Consider the following 18,777-nt stretch of genomic DNA (forward strand, 5'->3'; position numbering starts at 1 on the left):
GGACTGTGAAGAAAGCTGAGCACCGAAGAATTGATGCTTTTGAACTGTGATGTTGGAGAAGACTCTTGAGAGTCCCTTGGACTGCAAGGAGATCCAACCAGTCCATTCTGAAGGAGATCAGCCCTGGGATTTCTTCAGAGGGAATGATGCTAAAGCTGAAACTCCAGTACTTTGGCCCCCTTCTGCGAAGAGTTGACTCACTGGAAAAGACTCTGATGCTGGGAGGGATTGGGGGCAGGAGGAGAAGGGGGCGACGGAGGATGAGATGGCTGGATGGCATCACTGAATCGATGGACATGAGTTTGAGTGAACTCAGGGAGTTGGTGATAGACAGGGAGGCCTGGCGTGCTGCGATTCATGGGGTTGCAAAGAGTTGGACACTGAGCGACTGAACTGAAGTTCATCTAAGGTAGAATGAACTAGAAATGATAGCAAGACAGGCATCCCAGAGGAATGTCCAGTGGGCAAATAGGAACATATGATAATTTCTGGAGGGAAGGAAAGGCTGCAGAGAGAAATTTCAAAGTCATCAGCCCATTTAGAGGTGATTCTGAAGTTAGGAGTTTGACTTAAATTCTCAAGGGAGAACATGTGACAAGGTAAAAGACTGAGCTTTGAGTTCAAAGGCACCTATTTCAGCCTTTGGAGAAACTTCACAGGCTGTTTGACAAGTCCTACTCTTCTGAGATCCCAAAGCATGTGGCATATTTCTTGGGTTGACTTCAGTGCTCTGATACAGAGCCAACTTTCATAAGACAGTGATTCCTAATCTGCAAACTTATAAAATAACCTGTTATATTTTAGTTTGCAAGTCAGAATAAAAGATATATCTCGGTTTGAAAGTCTAGCTTTATAATAAACAGAAGTATATTCTGAACAAATTTAAGGCTCACTTGACTAAGAGTTCAACCAGATGACATAATTTTTTTTGTTTTGGGAGAAAAATAACTCAAAGCCTTGTCCTGATAATAGAGCTGTCTTTCATTTTATATGAGCAAATGATTAGGGAAGGCTTCTCTGAAGAAGTGATACTTAAGCTGATATATGTAGAAATCTGAATTTTGTTTGTTATTAGAATTCTTCAGTGGCTTTCCCAAAATTTGTTTTAAATATTTATTGAAGCAAAGTAACTTTTTTTTCTCTTTTGTGAGATGCTGTGTATGCTCTGTGTGTGTGTGTGTGTGTGTGTGTATTAGTTGCTCAGTCGTGTGCAGCTCTTTGTGACCCCGTGGACTGTAGCTTACAGGCTCCTCTGTCCATGGAATTCTCCAGGCAAGAGTACTGGAGTGAGTTGCCATTCCCTTCTCCAGGGGATCTTCCCAACCCAGGGATTGAACCCCAGTCTCTCACATTGCAGGCAGATTCTTTACCATCTGAGCCACCAGGGAAATCCCAAAGATGCTGTGAACTGTACTTAAATAAGAAAATATTCTGTTTTTTCTTATATAGTCTAAGGGGAACCAGAAAAAAAATGATGTGTTGTATAGAAAAATAAAAAAATAATAAAAGGCATGGTTTTAAAATTCATAGATCACTTTACTGAAACAGTGCTATGAATCATTCAGCCATGTTTAAATGCTTTCATATGCCAGGGACAGAGAGATGAAATGTTGATACAATCCCTGCCTTCAAAACATAGCTATAGGAAGTAGAAATTTACAGTGATTATCTGATGAGAAAAATCCATATTTCGACCAATTTTACGATTACTCAGTGTCAAATTTAGCAAATGGAAAGAATATTTCTTATATATTTTTAAATACAAATTCTTGTACATAAATTCTAATTTTTAGCGTGAGTTTAGAGTTGATGCTGTATATTTGCTTTCTAGGGTTGCTATAAAAGTTCTGGTTCTCATACTTAGTAGCTGTGTAGTCTTGGGAAAAATTATGTAAACTAGCTAAATTCCAGTTTATTTCATTATGAATAAAATAGTATCAGACAGTAAGCATAGCACTTACCTCTTTCTAAGTGCTAAGCAGCATGCTCAGTCACTTGGTTGTGTCCGACTCTTTGTGACTTCCAGGACTGTAGCCCCCCAGGCCCCTCTGTCCATGGGGATTCTCCAGGCAAGAATACTAGAGTGGGTTGCCATTTCCTCCTCTAGGGGATCTTCCCAAATAGGGATCAAACTCATGTCTCTCTCATCTCCTGCATTGGCAGGCAGATTCTTTACCACTGCACTACTTGGGAACCCCTTTATTACAATTTCCTAATGGGAGACATGGTATAATTTTTTTCTCAGGTGTCCTTTGGATCTGTTTTAGATGATTTGCATATAAACTTGAAGATGAGAGGCAATATTCTTTTCAGTTGTTTTAAAGTCTAGTCCTAGATAATCATTTTATGATTGCATTTCATAATAGAATCTGGTAATTCTTTTTTATTTATTAACTATTATTCTATGTAATTTGCCTATTTCTTGGTGTCATAAAAGAAATAATGCTTACATCCCAATGCCTACCCCTCACTGTTCTTGGAACAAATTATAAGAATATAGAGAAATGAAGATTGTCTATTTATTGTTATTCATTTAAGTTAATGTACTAACTTAAATTCCTGTGAAATACAAAGAAATTACTTTAAAGTACTAATTATTTCTCAGTAAAAGTAAGTTGAAGATATGGGATCATTAAACTTTGCAAGCTTTTGCAAGAAGCATTAACATTTTTATGCAGATAATTTGGTTCTTATTTGTGAAAGACTGTGGTCTTTCACAGGGTGCTTAATTTTATTTGGGAAAGTATCATTGGGAAATAACAAATGCTGGAACAGAAAGTAAACATTTAAACCCTATTACACCTCAATTACGTTAGAATGAACTATTATCAAAAACTTCACATTCTTAAGATTGCCTTTAAAATGGCAGCCATTTGCTAAGGTTTTAAGATTTGCTTCAAGTATATTAGAAGTGTGCTGAAAATAAAACTATTAATCATCTGACAAATTTAGCCACATACTGTGTTGCAGGCACTGAAAGATTTAGAGGTTTAAACAAAAAACAAAGTGCCTGCCATCCAAGAACGTATATTGTTTTCTGATCTTTAAAAATCACCGTGTTGTTGGTGTTTTGGTTTATGTGCTTCAGTTCAGTCAGTTCAGTTCAGTCGCTCAGTCGTGTCCGACTCTTTGTGATCCCATGGACTGCAGCACACCAGGCCTCCCTGTCCATCACCATCTCCTGGAGTTCACCCAAACTCAGGCCCATTGAGTCGGTGATGCCATCCAACCGTCTCATCCTCTCTCGTCCCCTTCTCCTCCTGCCTTGTCTTAGTTGTGTCTCACTCTTGCGACCCTTTGGACTGCAGCCCTCCAGGCTCCTCTGTCCATGAGATTTTTCTAGCAGGAATACTGGAGTGGGTTGCCATTTCCCTCTCCAAGAGATGTCCCCAACCCAGGAATCAAATCGGCATCTCCCATGTCTCCTGCATTGCAGCTGGAGTCTTTACCCACTGAGCCATTTGGGATGTTGGGAGTTTAAAAATACTAGCTGATGTTAATATTTTAGCATTATCTCATAAATCCATGGTATTTCATTATTCTTGAAACTAAATTTTAGTGGCCTTCTAAGGTATTAACCTTATTTATGTGTGACATTTTCTAAAGTAGTTCTTGAAATTCACTTTCTAATACATGGTTAATCCGTATTCTATTTGGTGGTCATTGGTAAGTTGTTATAACTGGGAGTAAAGTCCAGTATTTGAGAGGTGGAGCTTCTTGCCTTGTTTTAATCCCAGAAATACTAGAAACTGTGTGACCTTGAACTAGTTCCTTAACCTCCCTAAGCCAGTTTTTGTCATTTATAATAGATGGGGAGTGGGGCATAGTGCATTCATAGTACCAACTACATAACATTGATTGAAAATTAAATGATTTATGAATTGATAAAGCCTCCAATAAATCTGTCTAGGCTGGTCATAACTTTCCTTCCAAAGAGTAAGTGTCTTTTAATTTCATGGCTGCAGTCACCATCTGCAGTGATTTTGGAACCCCCCAAAATTAAAGTCAGTCATCTAGATGGCATATTAAAAAGCAGAGACATTACTTTGTCAATAGAGGTCCGTCTAGTCAAGGCTATGGTTTTTCCAGTAGTCATGTATGGATGTGAGAGTTGGACTACAAAGAAAGCTGAGCACCAAAGAATTGATACTTTTGAATTATGGTGTTGGAAAAGACTCTTGAGAGTCCCTTGGACTGCAAGGAGATCCCACCAGTCCATCCTAAAGGAGATAAGGCTTGGGTGTTCATTGAAAGGACTGGTGTTGAAGCTGAAACACCAGTACTTTGGCCACCTGATGCGAAGAGCTGACTCATTGGAAAAGACCCTGATGCTGGGAAGGATTGAGGGCAGGGGGAGAAGGGGGCGACAGGATGAGATGGCTGGATGGCATCACCGACTCAATGGACATGAGTTTGGGTAAACCCTGAGAATTGGTAATGGACAGGGAGGCCTGGTGTGCTGCGGTTCATGGGGTCACAAAGAGTCGGACATGACCGAGCAACTGAACTGAACTGAACCAATAAATCTGAGCTGCTCTGTGCCAGTGATACTCATTATATAAATTGTTTTTAGTGTTTTTTTCAGAGAAGTACTAATGAATGTCAAAAAGAAAAATTCATTCATAATCCCACTCTTTGTTTAGATTTGTTAAAGTAGAAAGTAGCAGTCCACATTTTCCACCTTTTCAGCTCACTGCAGCCAACTGCCACCAGTGGAATTACTATTAATAATCGAATATATTCTTCCCAAATTTCCCCAGTGCTTATGTATTGACATAAAAGCTGGGCGACATTGAACAAAATGGGACTAGAAGCAAAATGGGTAGCTTTCCTCAGCAATCAGTGCAAAGAAATAGAGGGAAACAATAGAATGGGAAAGTCTAGAGATCTCTTCAAGAAAATTAGAGATACCAAGGGAACATTTCATTGCAAAGATGGGCACAATAAAGGACAGAAACGGTATGGACCTCACAGAAGCAGAGGATATTAAGAAGAGGTGGCAAGATTACACAGAAGAACTACACAAAAAAGATCTTCATGACCCAGATAATCATAATGGTGTGATCACCAACCTAGAGCCAGACATCCTGGAATGCCAAGTCAAGTGGGCCTTAGGAAGCATCACTACAAACAAAGCTAGTGAAGGTGATGGAATTCCAGTTGAGCTATTTCAAATCCTAAAAGATGATGCTGTGAAAGTGCTGCACTCAACATGCCAGCAAATTTGGAAAACCCAGCAGTGGCCACAGGACTGGAAAAGGTCAGCTTTCCTTCCAATCCCAAAGAAAGGCAATGCCAAAGAATGCTCAAACTGCCATCTCACATGCTAGTAAAGTAATACTCAAAATTCTCCAAGCCAGGTTTCAATAGTACGTGAACCATGAACTTCCAGATGTTCAAGCTAGATTTAGAAAAGGCAGAGGAACCAGATATCAAATTGCCAACATCCATTGGATCATTGAAAAAGCAAGAGAGATCCAGAAAAACATCTTGTTTCTGCTTTATTGACTATGCCAAAGCCTTAGACTGTGTGGATCACAATAAACTGTGGAAAATTCTAGAAGAGATGGGAATACTAGACCACCTGACCTGCCTCCTGAGAAATCTGTATGCAGGTCAAAAAGCAACAGTTAGAACTGGAAATGGAACAACAGACTGGTTCCAAACTGGGAAAGGAGTATGTCAAGGCTGTATATTGTTACCCTGCTTATTTAAGTTTTATGCAGAGTACATTATGAGAAATGCAGGGCTAGATGAAGCACAAACAAATCAATATTGCCAGGAGAAATATCAGTAACCTCAGATATGCAGATGGCACCACCCTTATGACAGAAAAGCAAAGAAGAACTAAAGAGCCTCTTGATGAAAGTGAAAGAGGAGAGTGAAAAAATTGGTTTAAAACTCAACATTCAGAAAACTAAGATCATGTCATCTGGTCCCATCATTTCATGGCAAATAGATAGGGAAACAGTGGAAATCATGACAGACTTTATTGGGCTCCAAAATCACTGCAGATGGTGACTGCACCCATGAAATTAAAAGACAGTCTTGGAAGAAAAGCTATGACCAACCTAGACAGCATATTAAAAAGCAGAGACTACTTTGCCAACAAGGGTCCATCTTGTCAAAGCTATGGTTTTCCCAGTAGTCATGTATGGATGTGAGAGTTGGACTATAAAGAAAGCTGAGAGCCAAAGAATTGATGCTTTTGAACTGAGGTGTTGGAGAAGACTCTTGAGAGTCCCTTGGACAGCAAGGAGATCCAACCAGCCCATCCTAAAGGAAGTCAGTCCTGAATATTCATTGGAAGGACTGATGCTAAAGCTGAAACTCCAATACTTGGCCACCTGATACAAAGAACTGACTCATTGGAAAAGACCCTGATGCTGGGAAAGATTGAAGGCAGGAGGATAAGCAGACGACAGAGGATGAGATGGTTGGAAGGTATCACTGACTCAATGGACATGAGTTTGAGTAAACTCCAGGAGTTGGTGATGGACAAGGAGTCCTGGCATGTTGCAGTCCATGGGGTCGAAAAGAGTTGGACATGACTGAGTGAATGAACTGAGCTGATTGAGTTTACCTGAAGGATGGATTATAAGTACTATATCCTAAATGGTGAGAGTAATACTGAAGCAACAAATAACAAGTAGATGCAGGAAATTCTAGCTGTATATTTAGGCTGTGAGAGAAGAAGAAAGTTTCTGCTAGTTTTAGTTCTGTGTCCGAGAAGGAAATACAACCTTATTTAGAGTCTACCCCATTGATAGATTCTCAAAGCTAGTTAAGATTGGCAATGAACATTGTCGCTTAGCTTGCAGTTTTAAAACATCGTACACACCCATACCCTGTGCCATTATGCCTCTACTGTCACTCTTGACAGTTACACTGTCCCACTTTCTTCACATGACTCTCGATCATCCTGCAAGACGCACCTCCTCCAGAGGTCAGTGTCCCAGCTATTTGCTTCCAAAAGAGCCTGTGCATACCTATCTTATAAAATTGCTGTTTGTGGTTCTTTTTCACATTTTGACTATAGCTTTCTAGGGGAATGACCGTAATTTAATCACTTTTGTATTCTTAGCATCTAACATGGTAACTGGCATAAATTAAGATCAGTATGGCTCAGTGGGAAAGAATCTGCCTGCCAATGCAGGATACACAGGTTCAGTCCCTGGGTTGGGAAGATCCCCTGGAGGAGGAAATGGTAACGTACACCAGTATTCTTGCCTGGAAAATCCCATGGATAGAAGAGCCTGATGAGCTCCAGTCCGTGAGGCCTCAGAGAATCGGGTACCACTGAGTGACTAAGCACACACACAGCCAGCTACTGGGGACATTAGCCATTTTTTAAAATCTAGTAGGAACTCTAAATGGGGAATAGCGAAGTTAATTCAGTTGTAAAATTAACCTCATTTGGATTTTGTTCCAATGTAGAGTGGAGAGTAAATAAACTTGTCCCTTAGAAGAATTCTATTTACTAGGTTTGAAAGAAAAATAAAATCCTTAACCCTAGTATTCAAGTCTGTCTTCTCTCCCTACTTTCACAAATTCTGAGCAACTTTCCTTATACCTTTCTTCATAGAAAAAGTAGAGGTCATTAAGCATGAACCAGGTATCTCGGTTCCTTCTTATGTCATCTTCACCTGCTTTCTTCTGACTTTACATGAAGCAGTAACTCCCTTCCTTGTAATAGTAGTCCTTTCATCTGTGTTCTTAATTCCATTCCTTGTTACTTCTCGATAGCTTCAACCAACACTGTCCATTCTCTCTCCTCTCCCCTACCTTGCCTTCTCCATGGGCTTCTTCCTTGCATGCTGTGTGTGTGTGTGTGTGTGTGTGTGTGTGTGTCCAGTTCTCTCTCTTTTTTCTTGCCCGGTTCTTTCATCCTTACTGCCCTTTGCCTTCCCTTCCCTTGCAGTGGCTGCTTTCACCCTTTATTCCTTTCAGAGCTAAACTTGATGAAGTAGACTCCTCTTTCAGCTTCTAATCATGCCTTAACCCACTGGAGGTCTTTCTTCTTTACTCTCCATGTCACCAATTTCACATTCCCTACTTAATAGCAGACATCCTAATAACCACGTACCACAGACATGATCCCTTTGTGGCTTTTGTTACTCTGATGACTCCCTTTTTAAAAAATTTTTATTTTTAATTGAAGGATAATTGCTTTACAGAATTTTGTTGGTTTCTTCCAGACATCAACATGAATCAGCCATAGGTATACATATGTCCCCTCCCTCTTGAACCCCGTTCCCCCCGCCATCTTCCTCCCCATCCCACCTCTCTAGGTTGTTATGGAGTACCTGTTTGAGTTCCCTGACTCTTACGGCAAGTTTCCGTTGGCTATCTATTTCACATATGGTAATGTAAGTTTCCATGTTCCTCTCTCCATACCTCCCACCCTCTCCTTCCTCCCTCCCCCACCCACCATGTCCATAAGTCTGTTCTCTATATCTGTGTTTCCACTGCCGTTCTGCAAATAATTTCATCAGTATCAGCTTTCTAGATTCCATATATATACATTAGTATACAACATTTGTCTTTATTTTTCTGACTTCACTCTGTATAACAGGCTCTAGGTTCCTTCCATCTCATTAGAACTGACTCAAATTGTTCCTTTTTATGGCTGAGTAACATTCCATTGTATATATCCATTCATCTGTTGATGGACATCCAGCTTGCTACCATGTTCTAGCTGTTGTAAACAGTGTAAATATTTTGAAATTTCCTGCTTTCTTGATTTCTCCATTTCCTCTTGACTCTTACTTCACTTCCCTATCACCTTGAAGTTTCTTTCCCTAAGGAATCCCATATCCTTCAGTCCAGTTCAGTTCAGTCGCTCAGTCATGTCTGACTCTTTGCGACCCCATGAATCGCATTGTGTCTTGTGCACTTTTGGATCCTTGATACCTGACATGGAGAGCACGCAGGAATTGCTTCATTTATGAATAAACCCATCCAGTGTTAATTTTAATTTTATTCCAGAATTACTCAATTAACATAATGGTTCGAAATCTCACAGGGAAAAAAGAATTGAAAAACTTAGTAACTAAATTTTCAGATGAAGCAAGCTGTGGAATTTTAAGTTTTACAAATTCTCTGGCTTCCCCTTTTAGCATTTAACAGATCACCCTAAATTTTTAAATCACTTTAAGTTATAAACTAAAATTAAAAAAAAAACTATTATGTGAGTTTTGAGCTTGAGATTCTTTTTAAACTTTTTTTTTTTTTTTTTCAATTTTAGGAAAGAGAAAAAATATGTGGACAGATGCTGGAAAGATGTTACTGTTGGGGACTTTATTCACCTTTCCTGTAATGAGATCATTCCTGCAGATATGGTTTTACTCTTTTCCACTGATCCAGATGGAATCTGTCACATTGAGACTTCTGGTCTTGATGGAGAGAGCAATTTAAAACAGAAGCAGGTGGTTCGGAGATATGCAGAGCAGGTAAAAAATGTGTTCTCCGTTGGTGATATTAACATTTTCTTTTCAGAAGATGACTGAGCTCATTTTCACATGTACAGATAAAGAGATGTTTCAAATATATTTTTACCTTTACAAAATAGAAGTCTCGAGGGCTTAATGTAATTCCAGATATCAGTAGAAGTATTTCATAGATAATATCATATTTCATAGATAATACGATATAATGACTTTGGAGTTCAGACATTTCATTCTGACAATCACATTTCTGGGAATTTACGAAACCTAACAGTTTTGGAAAATTCTTTTGTAATAGAAATGATCAACTTCTGTTTTTCTTAAGCTTCTATTTGTATGTTGTTTTATTGAAGCTGGAGATATCATTTGGTTATTGTTCCTAAAATCTGGTAATTACTTATGTATCAAGGCCTTTCAAGACTTTCATAACTTCTCATGCCACAGAGCTCTGACTCTTCACGTACTGTGGAGAGGGAAATAAAACTTTGAATTTATATTAACACAAGTTTGAGTAACATTCAAACAGTTCTGTCATTTAATTACTGTGTGGTTTTGGGGAGGTCACTTAAACACTTTATGCCTCAGTTTATTAAAGTGGAAATGATGACACCTCCTTCATAGCCTGTTGTATGACAAAATGAAGTAATATATATAAAAACATCATGCAAAGTGCCTATCAGTTTTCCTTTCCTTTCTCTGGAAGCACTTAAAATGAGGTATTTTAAAATGTAACTTTTTTTTTTTTTTTTAACTTGAACTACTATTAAGTCACGTTTCTTACAAACCAAAAATATTGTAACCTCATTATATCCTTTGGTAAATTCGATCTTGTCACATTAAGTCCATCTTTCTACCTATAGATTAATTTAGATCCTCTGTGATTGTTACGCCTCTCAACTTCCTGTCATTGTCACATTTGTAAGCATTTTCACACTTAAAACATTGGTAAAAATCCTCTACCACTTGGAAATTACATACCACTAAATACCTACTTTGAGGGGTGATACCAGTTGATTAATCAGCATACTTTACATTCAGTTAAGGGTAAGCTTTCCAGACTCTGATGGCCTCAATTAAAATCCTGACTCTAAAAACCTTCTTGTTTTGAAACCTTTAGCAAATCACTGGTCCTCTTTGTGTGTATCTTTCCTCATCTGTTAATTAGGCCTAATTATAGTATCTAGTGAAGAAGAAACTAGTTAAGATGTTTAAAGGGCATAATATAGATTCTAACTCATTAGAAGAACTCAGTAAATATCAATTATTAGAAAGCCACATCACATGATCATATGACTCATATTTTTCAAATGTTTGCTGATATACATATCAATACTTTGAGATATATCAGTAGCATTTATCTTATTATCCAAAAAACCATATAAAAAAAGAAAAGGATATAAGGTTGACGTGGCTTGTTCTTAGTGAATCCATGCATTATACAAGCCATGCCTATTTTCTGTAAGACACTGTTTATTCACGTGTTGGTTTCGTAAAGCATTTTAAAATTACTTTTTGACCTATTACAGAATTTTGTGAGATATATCTAGATTTAATTTTTTAAATAAAATTTGCTGAGATTAAATGCATGTGTGCTCAGAGTACTTATATACATGTATGCATGCATGCTAAGTCACTTCAGTTGTGTCTGACTCTTTGTGACCCTATGGACTGTAGCCTGCCAAATTCTTCCTTCCATGGGGTTCTCCAGGCAAGAATACTGGAGTGGGTTGCCATGCCCTCCTCCAGGGGATCTTCCCAAACACAGAGGTTGAACCCGTACCTCTTAAGTTTCCTGCATTAGTAGGTTGGTTCTTTACCACTAGTGCCACCTGGGAAGCCTATATTACATGTATGTGTGTGTGTGTGTGTATAGATATACACTTAATCTCAGAAACTACCTATATGTTTAAAGAACAATAAGAAAAGTATTTTCAGCTTTTCAGTGTCTTCCGGATAAAAGAGTGTGTTTTGTAGGAGAAGCTCCCTCCTGCAGGGACTCCTGCATGAATTTCGGTGTATGGTTCAGGCATTCTTATCACCTGAAGATATTTATTAATGCTCTAGGACCATTCTCATCTTATCTATTCATTCATAATTATGTGTGTACTTTCCTTCATTTGGGCAATTTGTGACATATTTTGTGACATGAATACCTTTTATCTTAATTGGTGAAAGGATAAACACTTAAATCTCAAGATTTAACCTTTATTTTTTGTGTGGTAATTTTTCAAATACATATATTTTTAGGACTCTGAAGTTGATCCTGAGAAATTCTCCAGTAGGATAGAATGTGAAAGTCCAAACAATGACCTCAACAGATTCCGAGGCTTCCTGTGAGTGATACAAGATTTTCCTTTGTGGAATTGTATGTTACAGTTATATTTAACTAAAAAAAAAAACAAAAAACTTTTGTGTACTTATACCCAAGGTAAATCACTAAAGGCTGTAAGTTAAGCCACTTGTAAGTTTGGCTTATTTTAATTATTTGATAAATATTTACCTATGTATTTTTTAAAACAACAACAAAATCTTGTTCTTAAAATAACCCTAGAATCTCTTTCAGTGATATATGAATGATTTACATGAGCTCCATGTTAAGCCCAAGACATGTTAGTTATTTGGAAGAAAGTGTTTGGACAGACATGGCAGCTTAAGTGACATGACAGGATGGTGTCTTTCTATCCTATTAGAGTAGGTGGGCAACTCAGCTGGTAAAAGTTAGCCAATGACTTGGAAACACATTTAAGAAAAAGTATGGGAATCCACAACAGAGTCCATCTGGAGGCTTCCTATGGCATCTGCATCCATTTCGAATGGAATTTAGGGTCTTACCTGATTTCTGGCTGGCTTCTGCCACTTAAGTGCTTTATTTTTTGATCCAAGTTACTGACTCTTTTTATCCTTCCTGATGTTTAAGAGAAGTCAATTAGACCTACTTCATAGTGGTAATCTTATAAGAAGATGGCAGAGAAAAAAAAAAGTTCCTAAATCATCTTTTGACACCAGAATCATCCTGATACCAAAAGAATACAGAGACATTTAAAGGAAGATTTATAGCCCTCATAAACATAGATGCAAAAAATTTACACAGATTAATAGCAAATGAAAGCAAACCCAACAATATATAAAGAGGAAAGTAATAATGACTCAGTAGGACATATACCAAAAATGCAGTGTTGGCTTAACATTAGAAGATCAAACAATGTAATTTCTAATATTAGCAAACCATAATTAACAAATGAAAAAGAAAAATCAGGTGAGACTCTCCTGGACATAGAAAAACTTTGACAAAATCTAACTTCCGTTTTTGCAAACTGAAAATAGAAGGAAACTTTCTCCTCTTGTTGATGGGCATCTATAAAAACCACACAGCTAGCATCATGCTTAGTGTGTTGTGTGCTGAGTTGCTCAGTCATGCCCGACTGTTTTTGAATCCATGGACTGTAACCTGCCAGGCTCCTCTACCCATGGAAATTCTCCAGGCAAGAATACTGGAGTGGTGAATAGTGAAGGACTAAACATCTTTCCCCTAAGATCAAGAACAAGACATGAATATTATCTCTTACCACTTTTATTCAGGGAGATCCTAGCTAATGTAAAGAAAATGAAATAAAAGCAGTAAGTGATAAAGCAGTAAAACTGTCTTTTATTCATTGATGAGATGATGGTCTTTGTAGAAAACGTGATGAAATCTATTAAAAAGCAACTGGAATTAATAGTTTAGCAGTGTTGTAGGAAATAAGATCAATATAAAAATATTAATTGTATTTCTGTACATACCAAAGAACATTCAGATATCGAAACTTTTAAAAAAATCAATTTACAATAGCATCAGAAAAAATACTTAAGAATAAACCAGACAAAAGATATGAAAGACTACATATTGAAAACTACTGAACATGGTTGAGATAAACTAAAGATGTAACTAAATGGAGAGATATTTGTTGTTCATGCATTAAAACTCAGTGTTGTCAGTTTTTCTCCCAAAATTGATCTGTAGATTCAGTGTAATCCCAATTGAAATTCCAACAAAGTTTTTTATTTTTGAAAGTGAAAGTTGCTCAGTCATGTCCGACTCTTTGCCACCCCATGGACTATATAGTCCATGGAATTCTCCAGGCCAGAATACTGGAGTGGTAGCCATTCCCTTCTCCAGGGGATCTTCCCAACCCAGGGATCTAACCCAGGTGTCCCACATTGCAGGTGGATTCTTTAACAGCTGAGACACAGGGAAGCCTAAGAATTCTGGAGTGGGTAGCCTATCCCTCTCCAGGGGGTCTCCCTGACTCAGGAATCAAACTGGGGTCTCCTGCATTGCAGGCGATTCTTTACCAACTGAGCTATCCGAGAAGCCCACCCCTACCCTTTTTAAAATTTCATTTTTAGAAACTGGCAAGTTTATTCTAAAAATTTATATGGAGATAGAATCATCTAACTAAAACAACTTTGAAAAAGAAGAACAGATGTGGAGGGCTAAGACCACCAGATTTTGTTTTTGACATAATGATAGACCAGTAGGTCAATGGAGTAGATTAGAGTCCAGAAATTGGTCCAGACATTTATGGGCAGCAGGATTTTTACAAAGATGAAAAAGCGGTTTAGTGGAGAAAGGTTAATTTCAACAAATAATGCTTCAACAATTACACATCCATATTCAAAAAAATAAACTTCAACACAGACCTCTCACCACCAAGAGTAATCACCAAGAATAACTAAAAAGGGATCCTGTACTTCAATTTAAACCTGAAATTATAATACTCCTAGAAGGAAACATAGGGGAAACATTTGGTATCTTGTGTTAGTCAAAGATTTCTTAGATATAACTCCAAAAGTGCAGTTCATAAAAGGACAAAAATAATTAAATAACTTTGTCAGTATTAGAAACTTATTCTTTTCAAATGACACTGCTAAATGAATGAAAACGTAAGTTTTCATTCAAACTGGAAGAAAATAGCTTGCAGTGTGTATATCTCATGTAGGACTTGTGTTCAAATATATGTCTTTATTATTAAATAAAATCTTTATTATTTGCTTATTGTTCAATAGGCAAATGAACAGTACAGTTTTTAAATGATCGAAAATATTGGACACTTCACCAAAGACAACACATGGACTTTAGATATCTGTGTGAAAAGATGCAAGTTAAAGCCTTAGGAGTGTAACTCCTCAATTAAAAGGACTGACTATACCAACTTTTCACAAGAATGTAGAGAAACTAGACTATGCATATACTGCTGGTGGGAATGGAAAAAGCACGATCACTTTAGGACATAGTTTGGAAATTTCCTAAAAAATTAAATACACACCTACTTTATGATCTGGTTATTCTACTCCTAAGTAGTTACTCAAGGGAAAAATATTTATCCTTATACTAACCTGGACACTAATTTTCAGAGCTGCTTTATTTGTAATAGCCCCAAATATTCCATCAACAGGTAAATGGATAAACAAGTGATAGAGCCATACAATGAATACGACTGCAGCAAAGAGGAATTCACTAGTGATATATGTAGCAACATGGATTCATCCCAAAATAATGTTGAGTGGAAGAAGCCAGACAAAAAAGAATATATACTATATGATTTGATTTATATAATTTCTCAAAAAAGAAAGCTAACTTGTGATAGCAAGCAGATAGTGGGTGCCTGGGAGAGGCAGAAAAGATCACAGAAACACATAAGGAAACCTTAGGGAGCAATGGATATGTTCATTTTTCTAATTGTAGTGATGTTTTCACAGGGGAAACATGTCAAAACATCAAATTTTGCACTTTAAATGTGTACAGTATATATTTACTATATGATTCTTATTATTCTTCAATCAAGTTGTTTAAAATTTTAGAGAATTGTCAAGATGGAAGTTTAGAACATATTGGTAGCATCTTTAAGTAGCATTTGATACAGATGGGTGTTGGGGCAGGGACTGGAAGCTATGCAGTGGGAAAAGGGAAAGGATTTAGTCCAGATAAAGAGATAATGCCAGACTAAACCATCAAAAATAAGATACCAGGCAGACAACTAAATACAAAGAATTACTGACATTCTCGGTTGAGGGACCACTACAGGTAATAACATAGGGGCCTGAGACCACAGTGCATTTGTGGAGTCATAAGTGGTTTAAGTATATTTGGAGGGTAGGGGAGCCATATAGAAGATCATAGAGAGGCGAGACGATGAAGGGAAGTTAGCAGATTCTCCTGCCATCAGAAACATGCTCATAAGTTTAAGAAGAATCATTTTCTAGTATTATTTTCTCAACTGCTGACTATTTATACAATTTCCTGTTGTAATTGGAAGATTTAGGGGTTGTCATTTTTTCTGACCTGGACTTCAACACCTGAGGTCCAGGTCAAAAAATACCTTAGAGTCCAGTTTTTACAGCCCCTCACTGGGAACGCTGACTCCCCTGACAAGCTCAGACTAGATTCTGGCACAATTCTGGACAGAAAAGGACAGAACTTTAGTCTCTTTCTGTGTGGTCTGGAATATAGTACTCTGCACAGAATCTGAGTCAGAGTATGCATATTTAGTAGAGGCAGCCCAGGTGGGTACAGTAATTTTTTGTGAAATAGTTTTTATCTGCTGAACTAGATCCTTACATTTTTCCTGCTGTGTGGCCTATTTTCTAAAATTAACAGAAATTGAGGTGTTCAGGTTCACTCTCTATATTATTGATGGCTTCTATGATCATCTTACTCTCAGGAAGCACTGACTTTTCCCTGTTTGTGCCCATGTTGTATGCTGAATATCAGATTTCTATCATAATAACTACACTATTGTTATACTCAGACATTTCTATATGAATCATCTCCTGTTAAACCACAGAGGCCAAGACTATCTAAGTTTGTTTTTCTGTTCTCAGCATTCAGGTGGGTGTGCTAGGCATATGGTACATATTATATAGGCTCTTGAATGGATGAAGGCTGTAATCAGACAGTCCATGTCTTGCACAGAATCTGAAGGTCACATATCATATGTGCCAAATACACACTTATCCAGTGCAGAATGTTTAGAGTTTGGAGCCAGTACAATCAAGATAAAAGTTGGGCTTTAATGTAAAGGTGGTAAACTAGAGTGATGTAATGGTGAAAAATGAGGATCCCCGGGTAAAAGTTTTAATACACTAAGAAATTTTTGTAACTGATGCTTTTGTATATTATATCTGTTCCTGTAAAGGTTCTAGGAATAATAAATGTTATGTTGTTGAGGAGCCTAATCAAGCCTGGGATACGTGCCTGAGAATGCTACATGGGAATGTAAATATTGGGATTAATTTCCTCATCTGTAAATCCAGGAAGTATTGATAGAATTAGGTTAAACCCAAGGACACTACTGGTTCTGACTATGACCCCATGGGCCTCTCTTTGTGCATAAACCCGTTTATATGAAGGAATGTAAACACGTACCTCTTAAAAGAAAATGCTTTGCAAGTTAGAGGAGGAAAATGACAAAACAGATTTGTCTATTTTCCTCCTCATTTGAAGAGTAGGGAAGCTCTTCAAACTTCTCTAGAAGAGCTTTCTTTTTTCTTTTCCTTGCAAGATAGCATGGATAGCAGATATAATGACAATTTCCCTATACATAACAAAGAGGAAACAACTCATAGACTGAAGTCTGTTGCTTAGAAAATAAACTAACCTTAATGCTGAAATTTAGTATGCGTTTTCACAAAATATGTGAAATACCTGACTTTTTGCATATTTTAAAAAATTTTCCAATGAGTTTGCTCTGCATTTCTACCACTATAGTAATTTAATCAAGTGATTATGTTGATTATTTTAAAACTGTTTATTACAGAAGATTTCAAATATACAAAAGTAGGAAGAAAAGTGTAATGAACACCATGGGCCCTCACCCAGTTTTAGCTGTTTTATAATTTGCCAACTTTGTTTCAATTATCCTCCCACTTCCTTCCCTATATGCCCCTACATCACATCATTTCACTGTAAATACTTCACTATGAATATACAACAGAAAAAAGCTTTATATAAAAATAGTCATAGCATCATTATAACATTTAAGTAAATTAAGAACATTTTCTTGGTAGTATCTAATACCTAGTCTTTGTTTCAGTCAGTTCACTCACTCAGTCTTGTCCGACTCTTTGCGACCCCATGAATCGCAGCACGCCAGGCCTCCCTGTCCATCACCAACTCCCGGAGTTCACTCAAACTCATGTGCATCGAGTCGGTGATGCCATCCAGCCATCTCATCCTCTGTCTTCCCCTTCTCCTCCTGCCCCCAATCCCTCCCAGCATCAGGGTCTTTTCCAGTGAGTCAACTCTTCGCATCAGGTGGCCAAAGTACTGGAGTTTCAGCTTCAGTATCAGTCCTTCCAGTGTACACCCAGGACTGATCTCCTTTAGAATGGACTGGTTGGATCTCCTTTCAGTCCAGGGGACTCTCAAGAGTCTTCTTCAACACCACAGTTCAAAAGCATCAATTCTTCAGCTCTTAGCTTTCTTCACAGTCCAACTCTCACATCCATACATGACCACTGGAAAAACCATAGCTTTGACTAGACGGACCTTTGTTGGCAAAGTAATATCTCTTTGTTTAAATGTCTCCAATTATCTCAATTTTTTTTTATAGTTACTATATTCTAACCAGGATCAAAACAAAGGTGTACATGTTGCATTTAGTTCATATGTCTCTAAATTTCCCTCCCATTCCCTCCTCCACCAGTTCTGCTCCCCTCAACCCCCCCTGCATACCACTCACTTGTTAAATAGACCAGATCATTTTGCCTGCAGGGGTTCCCCTGCAGATTTCATAGATTTGGCCAACTGCATCCTTGGGTGATGGTTAACATGTTTTTCTGGCCTTGTTTCCTGAAAACTCTTCACAGACATTTAGAATCTGATGAAAGAAATACTTTTGTCTAGAAAATGACAAATGTATATGAATGTACATACATAGACGCACACAGGGAAATACTGTATACAGTTTCAAAGGCGTCACAGATCCCCTGATGCCACAGACCCCTGTTTGATTCATCCTCATAGAAGCTTGATAAGATTCCCAGGGGGATGAGCAGTTTCTGTCCCTAAACTTCTGGAGGCCTTGATGTCCTGTAGTTATGTTAAGATTGGTATTGTCAGCCTTACCCTTTCATTATAAAGTTCCCCACCAGCCTTCTACCTAATGATTTTAGTAGCCACTAACTATTATTGCCCAAGAATCCTTGATTTCACCAGGGCCAAGATAGTAATTTTCTAATTCCATTAAGAACTTTTCCCTTATCATTAAGAACTTTTCCCTCATCAGCTAGTAAGTTACTCCCAAATACAGTTTCTCCTATAGAAAATAGTTTTCTTATTTGGATTATCTTT

General features: G+C 37.7%; 1 protein-coding gene across 4 annotated transcripts in view; it reads left to right on the top strand.

Moving 5' to 3' along the window:
• The window catches only part of ATP10D (ATPase phospholipid transporting 10D (putative)), a 126,727-nt gene that overhangs the window by 44,501 nt on the left and 63,449 nt on the right, over nt 1–18,777 (top strand). For all 4 annotated transcript variants that reach the window (XM_055588481.1, XM_055588482.1, XM_055588483.1 and 1 more), the window contains 2 exons: nt 9,248–9,452; nt 11,694–11,779. In XM_055588481.1, the coding sequence (XP_055444456.1) occupies nt 9,248–9,452; nt 11,694–11,779 (291 nt within the window). The remainder of the gene's footprint in view (nt 1–9,247; nt 9,453–11,693; nt 11,780–18,777) is intronic.

Source organism: Bubalus kerabau, chromosome 7 (genome assembly GCF_029407905.1).
Source record: "Bubalus kerabau isolate K-KA32 ecotype Philippines breed swamp buffalo chromosome 7, PCC_UOA_SB_1v2, whole genome shotgun sequence".
In the NCBI taxonomy this organism is placed as follows: domain Eukaryota; kingdom Metazoa; phylum Chordata; class Mammalia; order Artiodactyla; family Bovidae; genus Bubalus; species Bubalus kerabau.